Raw genomic sequence first — 25,543 nt, 5'->3', positions numbered from 1 at the left:
AGCTATAAAGCATTTTGGAAACTAATTTATGACAATTCTAAATAAAAGTAGCATAGAATATGAACAATTACTTCCATCAGTTCCAACTGTGCGCCATTGTCCAAGCACATTTTAATCATTTCCAAGTCACCACTCTGAACCGCCATGTGGAGGGAACTAGCTTTCCCATTATTCACAAAGTTAATATGAGACTCTCTGCTATATCCATGTTCCTCACCTTTAGAAGAAAACAGAATTCAAGAGAATATTATAAATAAATAAGAGGAATTTTAGGGGGGGAAAAGGACATTTAGATTGACATAGAAGCCTGTGTATAAACTCTATTAAATATTTTTCAAATTAATAGCATCCATCAGAATAGGATTCTTTATACTTTACAATGTACAAAAGCCTCTACTCACCAAACTTTAATATTATTTCCATGCATTTTTTGGAACCTGAGAATGCAGCTAGATGAATAGGGAAACATCCCCATTTATTTGCCGTACATGGCTTAGCTCCTTTATTTAACTGGAGTAAAAGAAAGAATAAAACAAAGTCAAGTGACACATTTAACCCCAAATCACAAGGATAGACAAGAATTAAATGCCTCTCTCAGACCTTTTCATTATTCTGTTCCTAGGAACACTAAGTAGAATTCATAGGATATGAAATCTAGGAGGGAAAGGAATTTTGGGACTAGGCTAGGATTATGAACTAGAGACACTTTATACTTTTCAAAGATGAAATAACAACATGGGCATAAACATATCAATCTTGATCCTCCAAACTAAAGTTAACACATTTTCAATGGAATTAATGAAATGTTTAAAACATTATCATGACTTCTAGATCCATGTTTGATTCTTTATGTTAATAAAGTGATAATATTTCCCAGATTCTTTCCTCCCATTTATGCAAAATTTATAAGTGGTAAGACCAGCAGTTTTGTTAAACCATGAAAATCAAGTATTTTCATTAATGGAAATTCTCTGCTAAAAGGATAGTAGAAGAACTGAATCTAATATTCAACCTTGATCTGAGTCCATCATTTTCAATACATCATTTTTTAATACATCATTGAACTTCAGTTTTAAACTCATTTTCACAAAAGGAAAGAATGTGAAAAAGCAGAATAGTGTGAAGAAGCTAATATTACCTGTAAACTGACCTTCAAAGAACAGTGTTGTTTACATTTTAGGAGACAATATTTGTCTTATTTCTTTACAAAAGTAATTATGTGTATATGGTGTAATCACACTGTTCAAAGAGATTTTACTTAATGACATTCTTTAAAACTATGATTTTATTAAGTACATATTCCATTTTTGGATACACAAAAGTTTATACAATAAATCTCTATTACTGAACTATTTTTTCAGTTTTCTTCCTCTGATATATATAACACTAGCGTTAATAACAGTAACAGCTTTAATTATCTCCTTGGAATGTATTCCAAGAATTGGAACTGGTAAATCAAAAAGTATTGATATCCACAGTGAATGAAATTCTTTGATTTGTCAAAATGTCTCCAAACCTGAACGTCAACTAGCTTGTTTCATCCTCCAAATTTAGGAGATGAAAAAAATGATGTCTCATTGTTTTAACAAGTTTCTCTTTGATTATTAGAGAAATTGATTAAACTTCATGTGTCCCTTGCCAATTTTCTGTAGAGCACTGCCTTTTCCTCACAGATTTGTAAGAATACCTTATAGACAAATTTTTATCCACTTAAAAATAAATAAATGGATATAATTATAGGTTTGGTCTGCTCAGGTCAATTGATGTGCTATCATCTGATACTGAACTAGCTGCATGTTTCCTGAATAAGGCCAACATGGAACTGTATGTTATTCATAACTATTTCAATCAATTTCCTAATATTTTTAAGATTTTGCATCTATGTTTATTTATAGGTAAAACTGGTCTCAATTTTTCTTATGAGGAAAACTGTCAAATTTTGGAATTATTATTACATTTGCTTCTTAAACTAATCTGGGTGCTTTCACTCTTTTCTTATGGTATAAAACAGTTACTTGAAATGGAAACTTTTTCCTTGAAAGTTTGAAAGAACTTGTAAAATCTACAAAAGCTTATAAAGTTAGTTGGCTCCAGAGCTTAATAATGCATTTTTTAAACTTTTTTGTAGTTCTCTACAGGTCTTTACTTTTAATTTCCAAATTCAATTACTTTCAGCTATTCATCCATTTAAAAAAGATACTCAAATTTTTTAGAATAGGATCATGCATAGTGATCTTTAATCACCTTAAAATTCTTCATCATATCCAGATAAAGTCCTGTTACTTGCATTTTATCTTTTTGTTTTATTCAGACTTGCCAAAAACAGCTCTATCTTATCATTTTCAAAGAAACAACTCTTGACTTACAACATAATGATAATGATATAACGATAATGGCTTTTTCCCAAAAGCCATTAATTTTTTGTTTTCAACTTTACTATTCCTTTATTACAGTCTTCTTTTGTTTTACTTGGGGCTCTTTTTTTAAATTCTTGGTTTGAGTGTTACTTTATTTTTTTTCACTTTTTCATCAGCTTATAGGAATATGTATTTTTTTTCTCCAAACATCTAATAGATATAGAACATACTAGTAAATTTAAATATTCAGAAAGCTATTCTAAAATTATTTTTAAAATTCTGTTTTCCTACTCTCTGGAATAGCGGAGAAGGAAAAAAATCAAGTGGTAAAAATACATAACCTGGCCTGAATAACATACAAGTGAATAAAGGATAGTTGAAAGAAAGCTATTTTCTGGAATTCTAGTACCACACTCAGAAGGAACATGATGCAGTCAGTCATTTAGATGGGCATCTCCAGAGTCTCAGTGGACCACATCAGAAAATCTCACCAGGAAGAAAGGGCTGGCTCTACTTTTAGGGCTGTGGCTAAGGACCTTGGTCATTATGTCATGCAGGGCTCCCTTTCTGAGAATCTTCTAGTCCTGTGAACATGAATGGGTGCTTCTCTTGGCTTATATTTCATGAGCCCAACAGTAAATTTGTAGTTGATTTTCTCTCTCCTTAGACTATTCAGGTCAAAGTCAAAAGTATGACCCATTTTTACTAACACAACCTACTGTACTTTGTATTTTGTAGTCTAGCCTGACCACCAGCTTCATCTTCATTTCTGCAGTCTCTACTTTCTTTTCACTTGGATTGTCTTTAATGTTTTCCTGTTAGCCTTCTGTAAGCTAACAGGAAATTTCAGATGGATTTAAGATATAAGGGGTATGTGTAAATACGAAAACACAGAAAACTGGGTTTTTTCCCTGACATTTTCTGCATTTTATATTTTGCTCAGAAGATAAACTGAGAGCTGTCGTAAACACGAATGACTCATGTTATCCTAATGAAAAGAAAGAAAATAGGGATGGGGTTAAAATACAAACCAAGATTTGTAGTGCTTCACTATTATCTTTGGTGCATGCGATTATCACAGCTGTGTTTCCATTTTCTCCTTCCAAATTAATATCAGTGCTGCTGTGCTCAATCAAGACCTACACAAAAGAGGGGAATAATGGTCAAAAAGTTAGCTTTCAAGTTTCTGAATACAGTATTTGCCTTTCATTAGATTATAACCTCCTGCACTCTAGGGACCGTGTCCTCATTCATCTTTTCTTCATCCTTCTCCCCAGAATCTGGCACAAAATACTGCACACAGTTGGTGTTACATAAATTTCTCAAAAAGATGAAATAATGGTGATTTCTAGATCACATCAATTAAGGAAATATGGAGTTGTGAAACTGGAAATAGAATAAGAATTCTGGATACTAGAAAGCATAGCTCACTTAATACTTTTCGCTTGTATTAAATAAACTATGTTGACTAAGATCTTCAGGAAAATAAATTTGTGGAACCATCTGGAATATGTGAGTGTGGAAAAGAGGGAGAGCAAAAGTGAGGTAGGGAGAGAGAGAGGAAGGGCTGCTTTCTCCTCTTTAGCCATTTTTCTTGTACCTCTATTCCAAGTATTGCGTGACATGTCAATTAAAACCCCATTCTCTTCAGCAGAGAAAAGAGTTCACATAACACTGGTATGGCTTAACTCAATTCAAACTTAGTCTGGAACAGAAATTTATTCTATGGTGTAATAAATCAGCATTCCTCATAAAATGGTTAAGCAAATTTTTCTAATGGAATTTAACTGAAGACCTGTTGCCCCTCACCTGGCTGACTTCTAGCTGATTATTGGCCAAGAATCTATAGATCTTTAACCAGACTTCATTTTATATTAAATGTAACAAGAATTATCTCAGTAAATGTCTCTCCTAAGAGAGAAATCTTTGAATTGGCCTCCTAAAGGTCTTTTCTCTCATAGACTGTAATAAAACTGTAATGTGTGCTTACAATTAAACTGCTTAAGAAGAATTTATTAAACAAGCNACACACACACACACACACACACACACACACACACACACCCTTGTTAATAGAATGTGTCCTGATAGGTCAGCAAATGAACTAGGCTTACTAATAAGCTCTGCCCACCAAACAAAATTAAATTGAGATTTTAGGACATAAGAACCCATAGGAAATTGTTAGTGGATGAAAGAAAATGAGAGCACAAATTCATTCTGAACCTCAGGCACTTTCACATTTTTTTCCCAACAAACACGAGATTCCCATGCAAAGAAACCTACCAACTCTACAAGACTTTTCCCTTTGCCCTCTTAGAATCAGAGACCATATATTTATAGCACTTATTAGGGTTGCTTACTATCATAAACACAGTTTTTCATAAAGCGGCATAAAATTCTATGTGGCAGAGGTCCCAGAGAGAGCAACTAAACTGTGCCCATTTCAGATTCGTTCATGGCCAGGCAAGTCTGGACATTTGCAGGTGAGGCCTCCAGAGGTCCCTTTGATAAAAATCCAGGAAGCCTCATGGGAGGGTCAGGCCACTGGATACTTAGTGGTTAAGCCCTAAGGACAAAGGCCTGCAGGCTACTGAGAAACAAGACTACCCACTGACCGCCAGGTCAACGTGTCCCGGGGAGCACCGTGCACACCGCTGGTGTCTGTGCAAGAACCCGTGGGGACGCGTGAGTAACAATGTTTTACTTTACAACCATCTAGGCGGCAGCAGCAGGTTTGGGGGAAGGCTGGCCAAGCAGACAGGAGACGCATTCTACATGAAGGCTGCTGGGGTACAGGCCAGACCCAGGGGCCTACCTGGGAAAGGTAACCCTAGAGGCCTTGTTTGTAAGCACATAAAGAAACACACCAAAATTCCTCCTCCTCCTTCCATCCTCTTCCTCTCCGGTGAAGTAGAGGGGTTTGGAGATATTTTTTGATGAAGCTACAGCTGGTAAGACCAAGCAAAGGAGAGACAACTAATTTCAGTTCTCTTATAACTCTGCTTTTTTTCTTGTTCTGGTGTCCCCATGAAATACTTTGTTATATCCACCATCTAGTTTATAAATCTGTTACGGGCTCATTTCTAAACTCTTTTCTATTTCTGTGTGATACCTTTCTGTATCTGAAGATTTCTGATATCTAAAATTAACAGCCTTTCAACTGTTAGCTGCCTGTGAATTCCCAAATTATCCTCTCAGAGTCAAGGTTAATTAAGTAGTTGGGCACTTGCTTCTAAAAAGAGTCTTCAGAGGAAGAGCTCCATGAGGAAATATGTGGCCTCTGTGGGTGGGGAGGGAGAGCCCCACAGTCACTGGCTGTCCAATGCAAACGCCACAGAAGGAGCATCTGGCTCACAAACAATGCAGACAATTAAACGGTTTACTGCCAAAGGCCTTTTCAATAACCTCTTCAAGGTGCTCTCCTGACCCATCTTCTTAGGTGTTGTTACCTACGTTCTTCCATTCTTCAGGCAAAATGCCCATTCACTCATTCATTTATTCAAGAGTCATCCTTTACCAGGTGAGGACTGGAGATACTTATATTAGTTGCACACAGTCCTTCCTTCAAAGATAACTGGCCAGGGCAGGAGAAAAACCACAGGAACATTTGATTACAATACGATGTGCTAAGTATCACAGAGAGCTATACGCAAGTTACAGTGGGAAAGCAGAAAGCAGGCTCCCCTCAAACTTTCTATGCTTGGCCTTAAGAAGCCAAGGACCCAATGGGCTGAGAGGAAGGTGTTGGGTTAAAGGGAGCATGGAGTTAAAGGACACCCCTGGGATTTCTCTGATGACTTATTGACAAAGTAGATTTTGGTGTGGTGTGATGGTCCAGATGTTTTTGTCCCTCAAAAGTCATGTTGAAATCCTAATCCCTAAAGTGATGGTACTGGGAGGTGGCGCCTTGGGAAGGTGATTAAGAATGGCCTTAGTGCCCACATAAAAGAAACTCCAGAAAGCTCTCTTAACACCTTCTGCTTTGCAAGGACACTAAGATGACAGCCATCTGTGAATGAAAAGTGGCCCCTCACCAGACACCGAACCTGCTAGTGCTCTTACCTTGGACTTCTCAGCCTCCAGAACTGGGAGAAATGAATGTTTGTTGTTCAAGGCCCACAGTCAATGGTATTTTGTTATAGCAACTAGAACTTGGTAAGATATATGGCTTAGCACAATATCTAAGACATTACGTGCAGCATAATTTCCTTGTGAAAACTTACTATCCATTCCTAATTGCCTCCCTTAGAAATGGATATCTGGTGGCCAACAGACACATGAAAAGATGCTCAATGTCACTCATCAGCAGGGAAATACAAATCAAAACCATACTGAGATACCACCTCACACTGGTCAGAGAAGCTAAAATGAACAAATCAGGAAACGACGGATGTTGGCAAGGATGTGGAGAAATGGGAACCCTCTTGCACTGTTGGTGGGAATGCAAACTGGTGTAGCCACTCTGAAAAACAGTATAGAGCTTCCTCAAAACATTAAAAATAGAACTTCTCTATGGGCCAGCAATAGCACTACTAGGCATTTACCCAAGGGATACAGGAGTGCTGATGTATAGGGGCACGTGTACCCCAATGTTCACAGCAGCGCTTTCAACAATAGCCAGTTATGGAAAGAGCCTAAATGTCCATCAACTGATGAATGCATAAAGAAGATGTGGTTTATATATACAATGGAATACTACTTGGCAATGACAAAGAATGAAATCATGACATTTGCAACAATGTGGATAGAACTGGAAGGTATTATGCTGAGTGAAGTAAGTCAGCCAGAGGAAAGATATCATATGTTTTTACTCATATGTGGATCTTGAGAAACTTAACAGACAACCACGGGGGAAGGGAAGGGGGAAAAATAGTTACAAACAGAGAGGGAGGGAGGCAAACCACAAGAGACTCTTAAATACAAAGAACCAAGGGTTGATGGGGGAGGAGGGAGGGGAAAATGGGTGATGGGCATGGAGGAGGCCACTTGTCGGGATGAGCACTGGGTGTCATATATAAGCCAACTGACAATAAACTGTATTAAAAAAAGAAATAGGTATCTGGAACATATTCCATTTGTAAATTTCACTGCCCTTTAAGTAAGCACATGTGTCTTCTAGTGTGTCTATGAGACTCTGCGATGCAGTTTAAAAGCCTTAGACTAAACTTTACCTTTTAGGCATTCACCAGTATTTCCACTATCTGACAGAACTCACTCTGAAGCTTTGGAAAAAATAAGAAATTCCCCAAAAGTATGGTTATGTCTACTGCTAAGACATGCCACCCACTAAGGCATGTCGTCCACTCTAACAAAAATTGTAAATCACAATTATGGTTTCTGTCTTCACTGAAACACTCATTACAGTCTTCCTTTTCATCATTAAATTGAGTAGGTAATAAATGTCCATCAACTGTTGAATGGACCAAGAAGATGTGGTTTCTCTATACAATGGAATACTACATGGCAATGAGAAAGAATGAAATATAGCCATTTGTAGCAATGTGGTTGGAACTCAAGGGTGTTATGCTAAGTGAAATAAGTCAGGCAGAGAAAGATAGATACCATATGTTTTCACTCATATGGGGATCAGGAGAACTTAACAGAGGACCATGGGGGAGGGGAAGGGGAAAAAATAGTTAAGGAGAGGGAGGGAGGCAAACCATAGGAGACTCTTAAATACTAAGAACAATGTTTCTCTTAATGAGGATTTAAAAAATTGAAATATATAACGCTTTTTAGAAAATGCTGGCAAACATATAACTATCATCATTAATCATCAACTGTTGGTAAAATGTAAAACCAACATTATCGTCACTAGATTTCAGTCACTATGGCAGGTCAGGCTGGCCACTCTGGCCCTGGCAGAGGCCCCGGGACATAGGCCCTATCCCACGCTCTGATGGGGACACAGGTGGAAGCCATACCTTCACCACCTCATTGTGTAGGCTCTGCACGGCGACGTGAAGAGGGGCCATCATGTTGCCATTTCGGAGGTTTGGGTTGGCTCCTTTGCTAAGGAGAAACTTAACACTTTCAACCTGGTTTTTTTCTGTGGCCCAGTGCAGAGGGGTATTTCCATTGTCATCCATCACATTCAGCACTAAAAAAGGACACAGAAATAAGGATTAGATTTTGCTTGGACTTATATTCAACACCTACTGATGCCTATTCACTTCAAAGCTCAGTGCCAAGTGCTGCTGACACAGGCTTCACCTTCTGTATAATAAAATTAAGGGGTCGGCTCACTCAGTTAAGCATCCAAGTCTTGATTTTGGCTCAGGTCATTATCTCACAGTTTGTGAGTTGGAGCCCCTTAATGTGCACCATGCTGGTGGTGCAGAGTCTGCTTGGGATTCTGTCTCCCTCTCTCTGCCCCTCCCCTGCTTGCTCGCTCACTCTCTCTCTCTCAAAATTAATAGTAAAACATAGTTATGTTCCTTCAGTCCTCAAGAAACATCTAATGGACACCTGAAGATACAGGGGATATGCTGACAGATGGCATGAACTTTGTCAAATGGGTTAGATGTCCGTCTTTAGCATCTATAAGAAATAGATTCTCCTATTGCTACATGCTTTTATCTGTGGTACAAATTTGGGGATAGTTACAAAATATTGAGCTTATATAAAGCAGAAACTAGGAAATTCTATACAATCATTATTGCACTCAGCCCTCCAACAGCCCACAAGGAACCATGACCACTTTTCAGAAAGAAAAAGAAAAATAAGGCCCGGAGAGTTTCAAAATCTTGCCAACATTACATAGCGAGTATGGAGTTCTATAAACTGCCTTACCTCTTTGAACCTTAGTATTATTATATTCAAATCTGATAAGAAGGAAGAAGCAAAGGATGAAAGAAGAGAAGGAAGGAAGGTGAAAGAGAAACATTTAAGTATATATATTTCACAATGTTTTGGGGAGAAGAATATCAAATCATGGCTTCAAAGATCTTGTAGAGTATTTGGCCCAGAGCAATGGTTCAAAAAATGTTAATGAGGAAAAAGACACACCACTAATAAACCAGAAGACGGGAATTAGGGCCTGTGCTCCTAGTGCCATATGTGGTTTCCACTCATTTCTGGGCTACAACACATTGTACTGTTTACTCTGTGGGCTCAACCTAAGGATATGCCCTTTCATACCACGGTGTCTCAGATCTATTCTAAAATAGACAACCATTTTAATTAGTGGCAAGATATTCTTATGTCTGAGGCAGGAGGAAAGTATTCAGTCACAAATATGATTTGGGGACCATCTGGAACCATGCTACAGCCACAGTTCCCATTTTTTTTTCTTTTCTTAAAAATGTTTATTTATTTTGAGAGATAGAGAATATGAAGAATATGAATGTGGGGGAGGGGCAAGGGAGAGGGAGAGGGAAGGAGGAAAGAGAATCCCAAGCAGGCTCCATGCTCAGTGCAGAGCCTGATGTGGGACTCGATCCCACGACCATAGGATCATGACATGAGCTGAAATCAAGAATTGGATGCTCAATTGACTGAGCCACCCAGGTTCTCCCCCACCCATTTTTCTCTTTTTAAAATGTATCTTTCCATTCCTTTCATTCACCCAAGTACCTCGTTCTCAGCAACAGGAGTGCTTGTGCACGCACACACACATACCCTCTCCCTCATACTCATACACATCCTTTGACCATTCAGACTGCTCAGAACACTCCATTCAAGCATTTCATTCAGCCCCAAACTTAAACAGGGGCCTAAAATTATAAGTTCCCATTCATTAATTAAATAACTTGAATTTGACTTTTATCTCCATCACTTCAAAAATCATTTTTACAAAGGTCATAGAGGCCTTTTAATATAAGGGTTATTGGGATCTCACTTCCATTTGATCTCTTTGGTATAGTCATTCTCATTCATCTATTCAAAAACTCTTCTTTTGGCGTGTGTCCCATTAATATCTTGTCCATCACCTCTCAGCATCCTCTTAGGGGCTTTTCTTCTGCCATCGGACCCTAAATATTTGCGCTCTACCCTTAGCTACCTTTGCTGGCAATTTCATGGCTCCTAAAGGATTTCCATGCAGTTTCACAGCCTCAATGGCCCTGTGGGGGCAGCTCCCTTCCTTCTAGAGTTCTAATCTACTAGAACACTAGCTATTTATCTTCTAGTCTACTAGACATTTCCAAGTAGCTGCCCTCTGGACCGTTCCAACTCAGACCAAACCATATTCATTATTCCTCACATCTTACTCTGTATTTTCTTCTGTTTTTTTACATGCCTTCTTTTCTGGATGGCAATACTATTTGCCTAATCTCCTAAACTAGTAATCTCAAAGTCAGTTCAACTGCTTGCCACTTACCCCTCACATTCAATCTCTTATCAAGCACTGTCTGCTCTGCATGCAAAAGAGCTCTTGATTCTCAGCTTTTCTCCCTACTCCAATCTCAAAACACTAGTGGATTCTCATCTATTCTTTGCTACTAAAGTAGCTTTTTCATCGGGCTTCCACTTCCAATCCATCTTCCACAATATTGATAGAATCATCTTAAATAATGGAAGACTTATCGTAACATCTCACTGCTTAAATCTCTGCGACATCCCCCTTCCCTGTTACAGTTGCATTTCTCAAACAAGGCTGTGTATGCACGAGGGGATGATGTTCCCTCTTCCTGGAGTCTCAATTTTATTTAATGATATGCAATTTAAGTGCAGAATGACCTCCATGGAAATGATAAAGAAGAACACACAGAAGGTGTATGCAGAAAATCTATGCATGGTGCACAACATCAACATATCTGCACCATCCTTCTCAATGTTTCAGTGGAAATATATATATATATATATTTTTTTTTTTTTTGAGAGAAAGAGTGTGCTGTGAGTAGGAAGAGGGCAGAGGAGGAAATAGAATCTCAAGCAGCCTCCACATTCAGCACAGAGCTCAGTGGAAACATATGAGGAGCACTGGCCCAAAGGGAAAACCAGACTCCTGAGTAAGATAGTCAGGCCCCTTATTACCTGAACTAATGTGCCCTTCAAAATTACTTCATACCACTCTTCCCAATGAATCTAACAGATGACAGACTTATGTAGCTAGTTATGTTTTAGGACCTTCAAAAGAGGAGTCATTGATGATCATCTCCATCAACTGCACTTGACCTTCTTCTGCAGCATGGTGCAAAGGGGATGCATTCACATCATATCTGCTTAACTTCCTTTGTTTCTTCATAAAGTTTTTCAATCTACATGTACTTCCTTCAGAAACCACCTGGAAGTATACAAAAAATTGTTACCTCCAACTAGTATATGTAAAATTTAATACAAGTTAATTGTTAAATGGTTACTTTCATCCAAAATTATTTATCATGCCTAGGATAAACATTTTTTAAAGAACACAAAATGTGTACAGACGTATAGAAGGTGCAAGGAAATACCAGAAACGTTTTGAAGTAATTGGAAGGCATAGGATCTACAAAATAATAAGTATAGTGAAAACACAGAGAAGTCTTGTCAGGTGAAAATGTACTTAAATTAAAGCATGGGGGATTTGGGTTAGATAAAAAGATTTTCATGAATGCAGGGACTAAATTATGTAACTTTCTTGGTCAGTACTCTAGAACAGCTATCCACTCACCCCCCCTCCACAGGATTAAGTAATTCCTCTTCTTTTGACTACTGGGATCCCACACCAGGCCAAGTGAGGTCAAGTTCACCTCCTGATTATTCTCTGCACACTTGGAAATGCCAGTATTTTTGTGCACTTAGTATGAGATATCAGGACACTGAGAGGTTACACAATCTGCCCAAAGGCATACTAAATGGCCAAGTCTTGAACTTGAACAGGGGATGAATGGAATATATATTTTGGCTGACTGGTGAATGCTGGAAGCACCAAGATACAGTAGGAATTAAGCAGAGGTAAAAACCATCATGGAATGAATGACCTGGGTGACAGAATAAGATATCAGAAACCATAAGGACAGACTCTGTAGTGTAAGCTCCGTACACTTTTGGCACAGCTGATGTTGCCACTGGCCTAGAAGAGTGTAACTCCAAGCACTTCCACTGGTGTCAAGGGAGGTGCAGGAGCTTTTCTGAATACCTGTTTTTCTTTAAGACTCTTTTCTATCTCATGTTTTCTAAATTCTTTATTATGATTGGGCTGAGGGGGATTTCTCATAATTCCTCCTTGTAAAATTTTGTGGTGATGGTGTTGACATTCCACTTTTGATGGATTCTCACAAGACATGAAAAATTTCCAAACAGAACTTTTTCTAGAAAATCTTATGTCCTAAACAGAATAAAGTAACTAAAAATTAATCTTCAAAGATAATTTTATTTGATATTGTTACTCTAGCAAACAAAATTTTATAAAAGCCTTCATGTGATAAACTTACTTCTATTATCCTACCTTGCATTATTTAAATTTTCATAAATATTTTAGATCAGAGTATATAATAGTTTTCTAAAAATTAATGTATCCTCTCTAAATATCTATAGTCCCTATTCAACTACTGGAGAAATTTCTTAGTATTGGTTTTATACAGAAAATTAAGAATCTTCAAAATACTTATAGTCATTTATAAATTATACTTCAGTTGACTGACAAGAGATTTATTCAAAGTTGCTTCTAGAATTCCTGCTAATATTTGACAGTGAGTATTTAGGTATTAATAAATATGAATGACATACATTTTTCTATCGCTAACATTTTATATTGTTTAGATATGATGGTATTATTGATTACACATCAGTTTACAGACACTGGAAACTGCGCCAAATTAGGTATTTTGATATTTGCTTGCCAAAGCCAAATCGCAGATTTTGGCCCAAAAGTAAGGCTGCAGCCAAGCGCCTGCATGTCCCTGAAGGGCGCACAGTGTTCTGCTCCAGAAGCTTGCCTCTTCTAGCCCCACGCTGTGCTGGGTTCATGTGGGGCTGAGCAGGAGTTAAACCAGGCTGTCTACCGGAGGGAAGCGTGCCCTTCTCTCCCTCTCTCCTGGTTTCCAGTCCAATGACCTCCTGAATTCTCCCTCCTCCTCGAGGCCTTCAGGGGAACTACAAGATGCCATTCTCTGGCCTAGCCTTGCTCTCTGTCTCTCAGGGGTGCACAGAGATAGGCCACAGGACATATGGGGACATTTCAGCACTGACAGTTGCTGGAATGTGTGCCATGGATTCCCAGGTTTTAATTTTTTCCTCCATTTTAAAGTTTCTGATATGGTAAATATTGGTGCCTCTAAACCTGTAAATAAGCACTCTTTGGACTCTTCCATTTTTTTTAAGTTTAATGGGATTCTAAGACCAAAAAACAAGTTTGAGAAACACTCTAGCTCTTTCCTCACACTACCTGTACTGAATGTGTACCACACATTTGGATACTTATTCTCTGTGATACTTTCTACATGTAAATAAACATGCCAGAAGGAGACAGTGGAGGAAGGAGAGGAATAGGGAGGACCCAGAGCTCTAACGGAGCAACAGGAGGGGCCATATGGACCAGTATACAAAGAACTTCTCCCGACTACCTTTTTAAAAATCAACATGAAAAATGAATGGACCTCATTCCAGTGCTATGGTAATATATGGTCTAAAATTATTTCTCAATGGCCCTTCCAGCTTTGCAAATACATGGCCAAATAAGACATTTGTCTGCTTTTTTTCTGAAGATATTTCTTAGCAAATATTTCATCACATGAACCAAAAGCAAAAGGTTTTACAAGACAGTAGTCCTAGAAACCACTGTAAAATAACTACTTTTGGAAAATGCAAAACCTTTTTCAAACAGATGATCCATGTACTTGCTTTAATTCTGTCTTTGTTACTAGTCACATGTGACACACATGAAATAAAATGAAATGTTAAGGTACGATTTTATTTTTTTATTTTACTTTTTGTTTTCTTTTGAAAGAGGGTAAGGGAGGGGTGCAGAAGGAGAGAGAGAGACCATCTGAAGCAGGGCCCATGCTCAGTGGAGCCCAATGTGGGGCTCCACCCCCAACCCAGGGATCATGACCTGAGCTGAAATCAAGAATTGGATCCTCAACCTACTGAGCCACCCAGGTGTGCTGTACTTGATGCATTTTAATATAGTTAATAAACATGGAGCAGACTAGCATTCATTCATCAAATGTCAGGTTGAAATAAAACAAAATCACTTAAAATTTTGAATTTTGGGTTTTGTTCTGTTATCATGGAAGAGTACGGAAGAAATCATTTTTCTAGGACAGTCCTTCAAATACACTGTATCACTTTTCAACTACTAAATTCTATGTAAGCTACACATAATTTTAGTAATGAAGGGTAGGCCACTAGCACCCAACCATTTCCAAATTTACAGATTCAGTTATAAATTTAAAATGAGTTTCTTGGGGCACCTGGGTGGCTCAGTCGGTTAAGCATCCGACTTCGGCTCAGGTCATGATCTCACAGTTTGTAGGTTCGAACCCCACATAGGGCTCTGTGCTGACAGCTAGCTCAGAGCCTGGAGCCTGTATTCAGATTCTGTGTCTCCCTTTCTCTCTGACCGTCCCCTGCTTACGCTGTCTCTGACTCTCAAAAGTAAATAAAAAACATTTTAAAAAATTAAAAATAAAAATAAAATGAGTTTCTTACAGAAATAAACGAATTCTCATTGTCTCACTGAAGCAAAGAAAGTGTTCGTCTAATTCCATTTGGAAGTATTTTAGCAATTGAATTTGATGTTCTCAGTGATACTACAAGGATTACATTGCCTACCCACAGTGCCAGAAAGAACAATTTACAGGTCTGCTCAGCGATGTGCTGTCAACATAAACCCAATTACACACTCTGAGAACAAGTACTAGGTTCAGACACGCACAAGGTACTGCTGAATTCACAAGGACAAAAGAGCATCTAAATACTTTATAGAAGCTCATCAGATGTGCTAAACAGTCTGAATTCAGTACATGATATGTTCAATCAGGCTTTGAAGAGACTTCTTAAAGAAAGTTCTGAAAGCCAAAGATGTCATTTAGAGAAAATTATTATATAGTCATTTAGTACAGTGTTTTATGGTCACAGGTTTATTTCAGATTCTTTTGAATTCCGAACTATATGACTAGATATAAAACATGATAGACTAGAGCACTTTTAAAGAAGCTAATTCTAAGTGCTTTAAAACAGAGATATCAAATACATTTGTTCTAGATTGCTTTAATAAAATACATACAAGCAGTAGTGGGGTAAAAAAGAAGGAAGCTATGTAAAAGATTGTACCAAATGAAGGCTCAAATACTAACGTATTAACTCTCTTGAAACAAAGTCATGAAAAAAGCTGAAAGCATCAGTTAGATGGTTTTTTCCCCCCATTTCTCATTTTGTAAAGTTTCTCCCATCCTTTGATTTTGCTACTATTCCTGAAATAGTAGGGCCAAGGCTGGAAAAAATATACACCATAATAAGGAAATCCTTAGAGTCCTGGAACTCTCCATAGTATTACTCATAATGATTTATAATTAGTCTCACCACTGACATTTCTACAGAATGATCTGTCATTACTTTATGTAACAAAATACACAAATCCCTCAAATTACAAGCTCTATTGTGGCTTCTAAAAAGTCTTAAATAACATAAATGGCTCTACTTGACTTAGGCAATAAAATTAAAGTCAGTTAAACAAAAACCATAAAGAAAATGAAGTTTGAGACTTTGTGCTGCAGAGAACCTTCAGCAAATATCTAAGACGAAACCACATTGATAAGTGAAGTATCTCTGATGCTATTTTTGAAATGTGAAGTTTTCTTCCACTCCATAGTTATTAATTCCAAAGACTATCCTAGTGCTCGAAATCAACTGGTGAACTCAGTTCTTTGGGTAAGCCTACAGACCCCAAATTAATATGCTAATATAAGGAGGAGGAAAAAAAAGTCAATGTTTAATCTGGATGTGCAAACAATCACCTTGGGGAGTCTGGTTTATCAGTTTATGTGACTTACTACACATGCCTCTCTTACATGATTGGCAGCAGTGTCAAGCTGTGCAACCAATTTAGAGGTCAATCTGGTGATTTCAATAAAAATTAAAGCTCTTGGGGCACGTGGGTGGCTCAGTCGGTTAAGCAGCCAACTTCAGCTCAGGTCATGATCTCATGGTTCCTGAGTTTGAGCCCCGCCTCGGGCTCTGTGCTGACATCTCAGAGCCTGGAACTTGTTTCGAATTCTCTCTCTCAAAAATAAATAAACGTTCATTTTTTTTTTTCTTTAAAGTTCTTCATCCCGCTGGGACTTTAACATACGTATTCACTAATGTACTCACAAAGGAAACCACATCTACACTCGGACATAATCTGAAGTGTATGATTGCAAAACAACAAAAACACAACCTATGCGTCTACTCTTGCTGGACCAGTCAAGTGAATGATGATCAATTCATACAAGGGAATAGTATAAAGCTGCAAAAAAAAAAAAAAAAAAAAAAGTGAGGTACACCTCCAGGTGCTGAATTTTACTCTATAAATATGATTTATTAGGTCATGGGTGCGCATTTGTGCAACCCCGTCTTTCCCTCCCCGTGCGCTCTGGAAATAAACAAGGAAACTGTTAACATAATTCCACTGTGGAAAGGGACTGGAGAGACTGTCGTGATATTCTGACGTTTGAAGAGACCCTTCCTCCCTCGGACGACGTGAAGAAAGCCAGGGGCGGGTTTGCTGGGCCCCCAATAGCCTCTGTGCTCAAATCGCGTCCTGTCTGTCCGGACTTCAGGGTGTCCCGGGAGCTGCGCTCGCAACAGAAGCCCGTCTAGCCCTCGGGGTCCCGCGAGGACCACCCACCAGTCGTCCAAGGGCCTCCTCTTTCACATTCCTTCCCGAAGCCCCCACACCCTGGAGAACCTCGCCGGTCCCGCCGTTTTCGGCCCTTTGGGGTAAGTCTGCCCAAGGCCGCAGGTGCCCGCCCCTGACCAAGGCGGACCGAGCAAACCCGGGGGCAAACACAAAGGACACTGTAGGCCGCGGGAGCACCTGGCTAACGCGGCCCCTGGGGCCCCCAAGTGCGCCGCGCCCACCTCGCCGCGCCCGGCGTCCCCGGGTCCCGCGGCAGCGGGCTAGGAAACCTTGAACGCAGGAGGCAGAGTTCAGCAGAGCCGCCCCCGCCCGGGCTCCGGACCCGTCCCGACCGCCCAGCGCCCAGGGGTACCTTCAGCGAGCCCTTGGGGTCGTCCATGTCGTCCTCCACGCCCTGGTAGACTGCGCCCTGGGGCTCCTCCTTCCCCCCCGGGCTCAGCATCTTCCTCAGGCTGCGCCTCATCGACCTCACCCAGTCGCCACCTGCGCCAGCTGCGCCCCACGTGCGCGAGCACCTGCGCCGAGAGAGTCGTGGGGCTCGCGCAGCCCGCACGTCCGGAGGCCGAGAGAACTTCTGCAGGGGCGGGGGGTGGCGGTCTGCGGCCCCGGGGCTGCTCGCTGCGCGGGAAGCAGGAGGGGCGCCGGGAAGAGGCAGGGACACAGACCCTTGTCTGCGCGCGGCGAAGGGGTGGCGGCGCCGAGACTGTCCCCCGCTCGCCGCGTCGGGCCCAGAGCACGCGCGACCTGCCTGTCCGGGCTGCGACGGCGGCAGCGCAACCCCCGAGTCGAGGTGTCAGGTCAGCGTGGATCCAGCGAATCTGGAATCTATAATAATAAAAACAGTAAGAACCGCCCACCCGCACGACCCGGGAGAGGGGCGGGGAGGGAAGGGAGGCGGGGGATGTTGGTAATTGAGAATCAGAGAATAACTGGGTACGTTTTGGGAAGATTTTTCATTTTTAGGATGTAGCCCCCGTCCCCTCAAGCTTCTGAGGTTGGGTTTCTCATTTCATTTTAGAAGGCTCTTTGACTTGGATATAAGGTTTTTAGAAAAGCCTTAAAGGACTAAATGCTGGTTTGAGCAAAGAGGTCAGGTCTCTTTGCATCTCAGGCCCCATTTCCTGTGGATGGCAATGCTAATCTCCTGATTTGGTATTTCACAATGACTAAAAAAAATTACTTGGTAGGTGAGAGGTAAGTACTATTGACTCTTGTTTACCCTCAGCTTTGTTCGAAAGGCTTATCTTCAAGGGTCTGCACTGCATTTGTTAATCAACAGCTTGGGTGTAAATTGTGGAGTGTAGGCGTCTCCTCTCAATTGCAGAGGTCACTTCTCTTACGTTCATTCAGTGGAGCCTCTGTTGCAGCGATGTTTAGGCTACAAGGTTAGAAAGAAAAAGAAACAAAAACAAAAACCAAACTTCTTTCCAAAACTGATTAGCTTTGCACAGGCCAACACTTAGCTTTGGCGGTCTCTCGTCTGGACTATCTGTGTGTTCCTTTAAGGCCCTTCATGGTCATATTCACCTGGCAATCTCCAGCACCTGTCAAGACCCACGTGGCTCCAGGACCTGACCTACATTAAAATAAAGATTTGTGGACCATTTGACATAGCGGCTACACTGGGCTGAACTTAAGGGCAGGCAACCTGGCACCGTGATTATTTTGGAACTACGGAAGCCCTCGCCCGCAGTCTATCAAAAGATTTTTCAGGTTGTCATCAATTCCACCTGTGAAGTGGAATTCCTTAGATCATATTGAAGTTATCGCCATTTATCAGTTATCCATGTACCAGTTGATGGATGTTGGATTATTTATAATCTTTGTCTATTATAAATAAGGCTGCTCTGAAATTGTTCACACACATCATTTTGTGGACATGTAATTTTCATTTCTCTTGGTTAAATACCAAGTAGTGAATTGCTGGGTCGTATGACAAGAGTGTGTTGAGCTTTGTAGGAAACTGCCAAACTGTTTTCCAAAGTGGCTATGCCATTTTACATGCCCGCCAGCACAGTGTGAGGTTTCTAGTTTCTCCATATCCTCATCAAATCGTGGTGTCAGCAGTCTTTTTGATTATAATCATTCTAGTGTGTATATAGTGTTATTTTATTGTGGTTTTAATTGGCATTTCCCTAATGACTAGTGATATTGTCTATGTTTTTCATTCCTCATTAGCCATTCATCTGCCTTAACGGAATGCTTACTATTTTGCTTTTTAAAATTGAATTGTCTTCTTAATAGTGAGTTCTAATGGTTCTTTACTCTGGATACAAGTTTTGTATCAGACAAATGATCCACAAATATTTTCTGAGTCTGTGGCTTCTCTTTATTTTCTAAATGGTGTCTTTTGAAAAGCAAAACTTTTAATTTTGATAAGAGCCTAATTTATTAGTTTGTGTGGATTGTGCTTTGAGTTTCATATAAAGCAATTTTTGCCTATGTTATGATTAAAGAAGGCTTATGGTTTTATTCTCTTACATAGATTCATTTTGAGTTAAATTTTGCATATGGTGTGAGGTAGTGGTACAAGTTTATTTTTATTGCCTATGTATATTCAAATGTTATTTGTTAAAAACAACAACTATGATTTCTTCATAGAACTGCCTTGGAACCATCGTCAAAAATCAGTTGACCATAAATATATGGGTTTGTTTCTAGACTTCTATTCTATCTCACTGATTGGTAGGTCTGTGTATAAGTCAGTCAGTACCACACAGTCTTGATTTTGTAGCTTCCTGGTAATTTTGAAGTCAGATAGTATTATAAATGCTCCAAAATGGTTCATTTTCCTAATTGTTTTGGCTATTCTAAGTTCTTTGCACTGTAAATTTTAGAATTAGCCTGCCAATCCTTGCTAGGATTTTGATAGGATTTGCATTTGGTCTATAGATCAGTTTGGTCAGAAGAGCCATCTTAACAATATCCAGTCTCCTAATCCATAAACATAATATTTTTCTCCATTATGTTTATGGATTAGGAGACTGGATATTGTTAAGATGGCTTTCAGCAGTGTTTTACAGTTTACCATGTACAGATCATACATTTTTTTGTTGTTGTTAAATGTATTCCTTAGAATTTTCTTACTTTTAAGATATTTTGAATGAAATTGCTTTCTTAATTTCACTTTCAGATTGTCTGTTGTTAAAGTATAAAAATGAAATTTGAATTTTTATATTGCCCTGTATTCTACAACCTTATTAATCTTACTCATTAACCTTAATAATTTTTTTCTGGATTTCCCAGAAATTTACACATCTAAGATCGTATCTTTTCTATAAGGACAGTTTGCTTCTTTTTTTCCCAACTGTATGCCTTTAACTTCTTTTTCTCCACTGTAATGCACTGTCTAGAAACTCTAGAATATTGTTGAATAGAAGTCCAGAGAGTGGACATCTTGCCTTTTTCCCAGTCTTAAGGGAAATGCCTTTTCCTTCACCATTGAGTATAATATTAATATTAGAGTTTTCATGGTTACCTATTAGATTGAGGAACATATCTTCCATGATTACTTTGTTTAGAGTTTTTATTTATGAGGGGGGTGTTAAATTTTGGCTGATGCTTTCTCTACAACTATTAAGGTAATTGCGTGCTTCTTCTCATTTATTCTATTATTTTACAATAATTGATTTTCTAATGTTAAGTCAACCTTTTATATGTTACTGAATTCAGTTTGTTAATATTTTGTTAAAGATTTTGGTGTTTATATCCATGAAGAGTATTGCTCTGTAGTTTTTCTTTTGTGTAATGTCTCTGTATGCCTTTGGTATCAGTGTAATAGTGGTCTCACTGATAGGGTTGAGAAATGTTCCCCTCTATTTTCTGAAGTAGTATATATAGTATTGGTATTATTTCTTTCTAAAATGTCTGATAAAAGTCACTGGTGCAGCCTGGTGAATTGGGTTGTCTGGACTTTTTGTTTTCTTTCTGGGAATATATTTAATTACCAATTCACCTTTCTTATCTTTTATAGATCTTTCTGAATTTATATTTTCCTTGTGTAAATTTAGGTAATTTGTGTCTTTCAAGAAATTTATTCATCTGAGCTATTTACTGACACAGAGTTATTCATAAAATTTCTTTACAATCCTTTTAATTCTTGTAGGGTCTGTAATAGTGTCCCTTCTTTCATTCCTGATTTTGGGAATTTGTGTCATCTCTCTTTTCTACCTAATAGTTTATCAAGTTTATTGATATTTTCAAAGAACCAATTTTTAATTGGGTTTTCTCCATTGTTTTTCTACTTACGTTTTTATTGTTTTCAGTGTTTTCTCTCTCTCTCTCTGATCTTTCTTTCTTTCTAGTTACTTTAGGTTTGATCTGCTCCTCATTCTCTACTTCTCTGGTGTGTAACCTAAGGTTATTGATTTTAGATTTTTCTTCCTCCTAACATAAACATTTAAAGTTACATAATACCTTCTAAACATTGTGTTAGTGGTACCCCATGAACTTTGATTTGTTGTGTTTTCATTTGTGGTTTCTTCTTTTACTACAAGTTATTTTTTGCAAGTATAATATTTAATTTCCAAGTATGTGGGGTTTCCCCAAATTTCTTCCAGTTGTTGAATTCTAGTCCAATCTGGTTGTGGTCAGGGAACACACTTTTTATGATTTTGATCTGTCTACATTCAAATATAGACTTGTTAAAATATGTTTTATGGCTGCCATAAAGTAGTAGTCTATCCTGGAGATTGTTACTTAAAAGAATGCGTATTCTTCTCTAGTTTGGTCAAGATTCTGAATATGTTATTAGGTCCAGTTAGTTAATAGTGTTGTTCAAGTGTTCTATATTCTTAGTGATTTTATATCCTTCTATCAGTTACTGAGAGAGGAGTATTACAGGTATCAGTTATAACTGTTAAATTGTCTGTCCTCCTAATTCTGTTCAGGATGTCTGTTCAGGATTGGGGGAGGGAGTCTCAGTTCTTATTTGCATGCATATTTATAATTGTCACCTTTATATTTTTCCTTTATCGTTATGAGATTTGTCTTTAGTAGTATTTCTTGTTTAAAGTCTATTTTGTCTGAGATCGTTATTCCAGATATCTTCTAATTACTCCTTCCACGGTAAATCTTTTTCCATTCATTTACTTTTAATCTGTTTGTGGCTTAAAAGTGTGTCTCCTGTATACAACATAGAGTTAGATGCTGTTCTTTTAACCATCTTGATAGTTTCTTCATTTTAATTAGTGTTTAGTCATTGACATTTAATGTAATCATTGCTGTGATACTACTATTTTGATATTTGTTTTCTATGTCTCATATCTTTTTCTGCCATGTTCCTTTACTGCCTTTCTTTTGTGTTCAACAATTCTTTTAGCACACCATTTTCATTTATTGGTAGGTTTTTGCTTTTTAAACATTTTTTAAAGTTTATTTAATTATTTTGAGGGGGGTGAGAGAGGGAGAGCAGAGGAGGGACAGAGAAAAAGGGAGAGAGAGAATCCCAAGCAGGCTTTATGCTATCAGCACAGAGCCTGCTGTGACGCTCAATCTCAGAAACCATGAGATCATGACCTGAGCCAAATCAAGAACTAGACGCTTAATCAACTTAGCTACGTAGGCGCACCTATTGGTAGGTTTTAAAATAAATTATTTTCTTATGTTATGCACTCCAAAATCCCAGTACTCATTTCTTCTTGTAGATTTTGTGTTACTGTCTGATGTCATCTCTTTTCAAACTCAAGGACTTTCTTTAGTATTGTAAGGCAGGTCTGCTTGAAAAATGTATTAAGGCATACTTTTGCTGGATGGAGAACTTTTGTTTGTCAGGTGTGTTTTTGAGCTCTTTGAATGTTACTCTACTGCTTCTGACTTCCATTCTTTCTGATGAGAAGTCATCATAATACTATATTGTTGTTCCTCACTCACATAACTTAAGGTTTTTGTTAATCTCAAAAGTTAATGATTGTCTGTATCTTCCCCCATTTACAGTAAAATAAACTTAGCATGCTTGCATTTCTCTTCTTCCTGATTGTCTCTTCTATCCGTAGTAATACATCCAGTATTTTAGTTTCTGATTCTTCAGAAATTAAACTTTATAAGGTATTTGGACAATTGTAAATTGTATTGTTATATTTTAGTTTGCTGTTTCTCACAATCTTTATTATTCTTTTTCTTGGATTCATCTAATTTTTTTGGAATCCACATGTAAGGAATTCTTCTAGACAAAGTATGTTGGTAGAAAAATGTCTAGGTCCTTACATGTCCAAAACTCTCCTTATTTTGGCTTCCTATTAGATAGCAGTTTAAATAGATCCAAAACACTTTCAAAGTCATTTTCCCTCATTCATTTCTTGGTACTTAATTTCATTTTTTTCTCTGAAAACTTTAGGATTTTTATTCTGAAATAATTTTACCATCATGCAGTCATGGTGATCTTTTGTTGTTTGCCCTGTTCTGTATTCTGTGGTCACTTCTAATCTAGTGATTATCTCTCTTGGGCTCTGGGAAAATTTCTTCTATTTTGTTTATTATCATTCTTTATTTTTACAGAGAATAAGCATCTTTTCATAGCAAAAAACACAATCGTAATTGGCTTCACTAGAATTAATTGGCCCCCAAACCAAAAAGGCCTGTGGTAGAGCAACTTAAGACCCAGATGGATCAGGAGCTCAGTGTCATTAAAGCTGTTCTATCTCATTTTTCATCAAGAGCAAGACATTTCTCCACTTCTTTGAAGGCTCACCTACAGTAGCATCTGGCTGAAATCTTTCAGGTTTATATCCATGGGTGTGATCACTGAATTTTCTACCAGCTCTACAGAATTTCCTGATGTACCACTGGCAATATTGTAATCAGTCACTGTATCCAGAAGAACAATGATCTGATTATTCATATCTGAGTTACCTGCCCTTCATCAGAGTCATACTTGGGACTCAGCATTGCCTGAATTAATGGACTGAGAACAGGGAAAGGGTAATTCCCATCAGGTCAATTGGAGTACGATTGGCAAACGAAGGGGGACTTGATGCTAAGTATCTTCATTCTGTTTGATTTTTCTGGTTGTGTATTAGAATTTCCTGATCCATTTTCCTTNTATATATATATATATATATTTATATATATGTTAATATGTATATATATATTATAATTTCTTTTTCCTTTTATACTCTGTCATGGGAAAATTCTTTGACTTGATCTTCCAGTTCACTATTTTGCTCTCCAGTAATGTCTATCATTTAAGCATTTTTAAAAATTTCATGAGGAAATTTTTTATTTCAAAATCCCTGGTTGAGTCTCCGTAAATGTAATATATTCTCACATTTTCATTTTATTTTATTTCAAAGTCCTGGTCTCCTTTTCTCTTTACAGTAGTGTTCATTTCCTTCAAATGTTGAGTAAGCCCTATTTGCTCATTTTTGTGTTTGGTATCTCCATGGACCTGCCTCTGCTCTTCAAGGTCAGTCTTTGAGACCTCTACCTCTTTGTGTGGTAGAGGCCAGGTGGCCTGTTGTGAGGGATGCAAGGGGCCTCAGCTTCCCTCCTACATAGCAGCTCTCTCCTCCGTAGAGCATTGCCCTGGCTCCCAGGTCCCAGGCCCACACTCTGCTTTCACTGATGGGGAAACACTACTGGTGTCCACTGCTTACTATGAATCAGAGCAGGGAGAGGTGCTGTCTAGCCTCACTCTGATGGTTTCTCCCCCATTAACAACCACTGTGAGCAATACTTGGAGACCACCTCTTTTTTTCCTGTGGCCCCCGACTCCCCCCTCAATCTTCCCATCACAGTATGCTTTTGTTTATGCTTGTGTTTTCCTTGATTTATCTCTACAGATCTGGTTCTGCCCCTCGTCCATCTTTCTAGAATTCTTTAACATTTCTAGACTGCAGTGGCATTGTTTTTTGTTTTCCTACCTTTGTATTTACTCTTTAGTAAAACAAACTATATTTTTTGCCATTTCATAGGTTTTCAGGTGGGAAAGAAGGTATATATGAGTACTCAGACAACTGTCTTCATCTAATCACTTTCCCTTATTTTTTATATAATTTTTAAAAATTCTACCCTGTTTCTACCAAATTGTACGGAAAGGAGAAATTTTTTATATAGCATGTCTTGAAATACTTAAATTACATTGGAAGAGAATTGGAGCAGGAAGAAAAGGAAGAAACTAATGTACATGAGATTTTACTTGTTACCAGGATGTGTTGTTAGATTGGTGACAGTTGAACCTTAGGTGGAAAATTCTGCTTAATATTGATAAATAGTGAGGTGAAATACACACACACAGACACACATGTGCACGTTGCTGTGGACACCTATGAAATGCTCTTTTCTACCAGCGAATCAGAGAAAGTGTTCTTTGTTACAGAGAATCCTGAAGCAAATTCTGTGCTACTTCACTGAAGACCAGTTGCTGTACATAGATTATCCAAACTAGCACCATTCCCAGGGTCCTTAGCAACCATTGTCTAGAGAG

At 38.5% G+C, this 25,543-nt stretch overlaps 1 protein-coding gene across 1 annotated transcript in view; it reads right to left on the bottom strand.

Annotated features, from left to right (window-relative positions):
- The window catches only part of TRPA1 (transient receptor potential cation channel subfamily A member 1), a 51,577-nt gene extending 33,993 nt beyond the window's left edge, over positions 1 to 17,584 (bottom strand). Inside the window, exons 1-6 of the mRNA XM_077752475.1 lie at positions 17,474 to 17,584; positions 11,427 to 11,583; positions 8,282 to 8,457; positions 3,389 to 3,496; positions 402 to 510; positions 72 to 217 (exon numbers count right to left, since the gene is read on the bottom strand). Of these exons, the coding sequence (XP_077608601.1) occupies positions 72 to 217; positions 402 to 510; positions 3,389 to 3,496; positions 8,282 to 8,457; positions 11,427 to 11,583; positions 17,474 to 17,584 (807 nt within the window). The remainder of the gene's footprint in view (positions 1 to 71; positions 218 to 401; positions 511 to 3,388; positions 3,497 to 8,281; positions 8,458 to 11,426; positions 11,584 to 17,473) is intronic.
- Between the last annotated feature and the right edge of the window lie 7,959 nt (positions 17,585 to 25,543).

Source organism: Crocuta crocuta, unplaced genomic scaffold (assembly GCF_008692635.1).
Source record: "Crocuta crocuta isolate KB4526 unplaced genomic scaffold, BGI_CrCroc_1.0 scaffold141, whole genome shotgun sequence".
In the NCBI taxonomy this organism is placed as follows: domain Eukaryota; kingdom Metazoa; phylum Chordata; class Mammalia; order Carnivora; family Hyaenidae; genus Crocuta; species Crocuta crocuta.
This window is presented reverse-complemented; position numbering and strand designations above follow the sequence as displayed.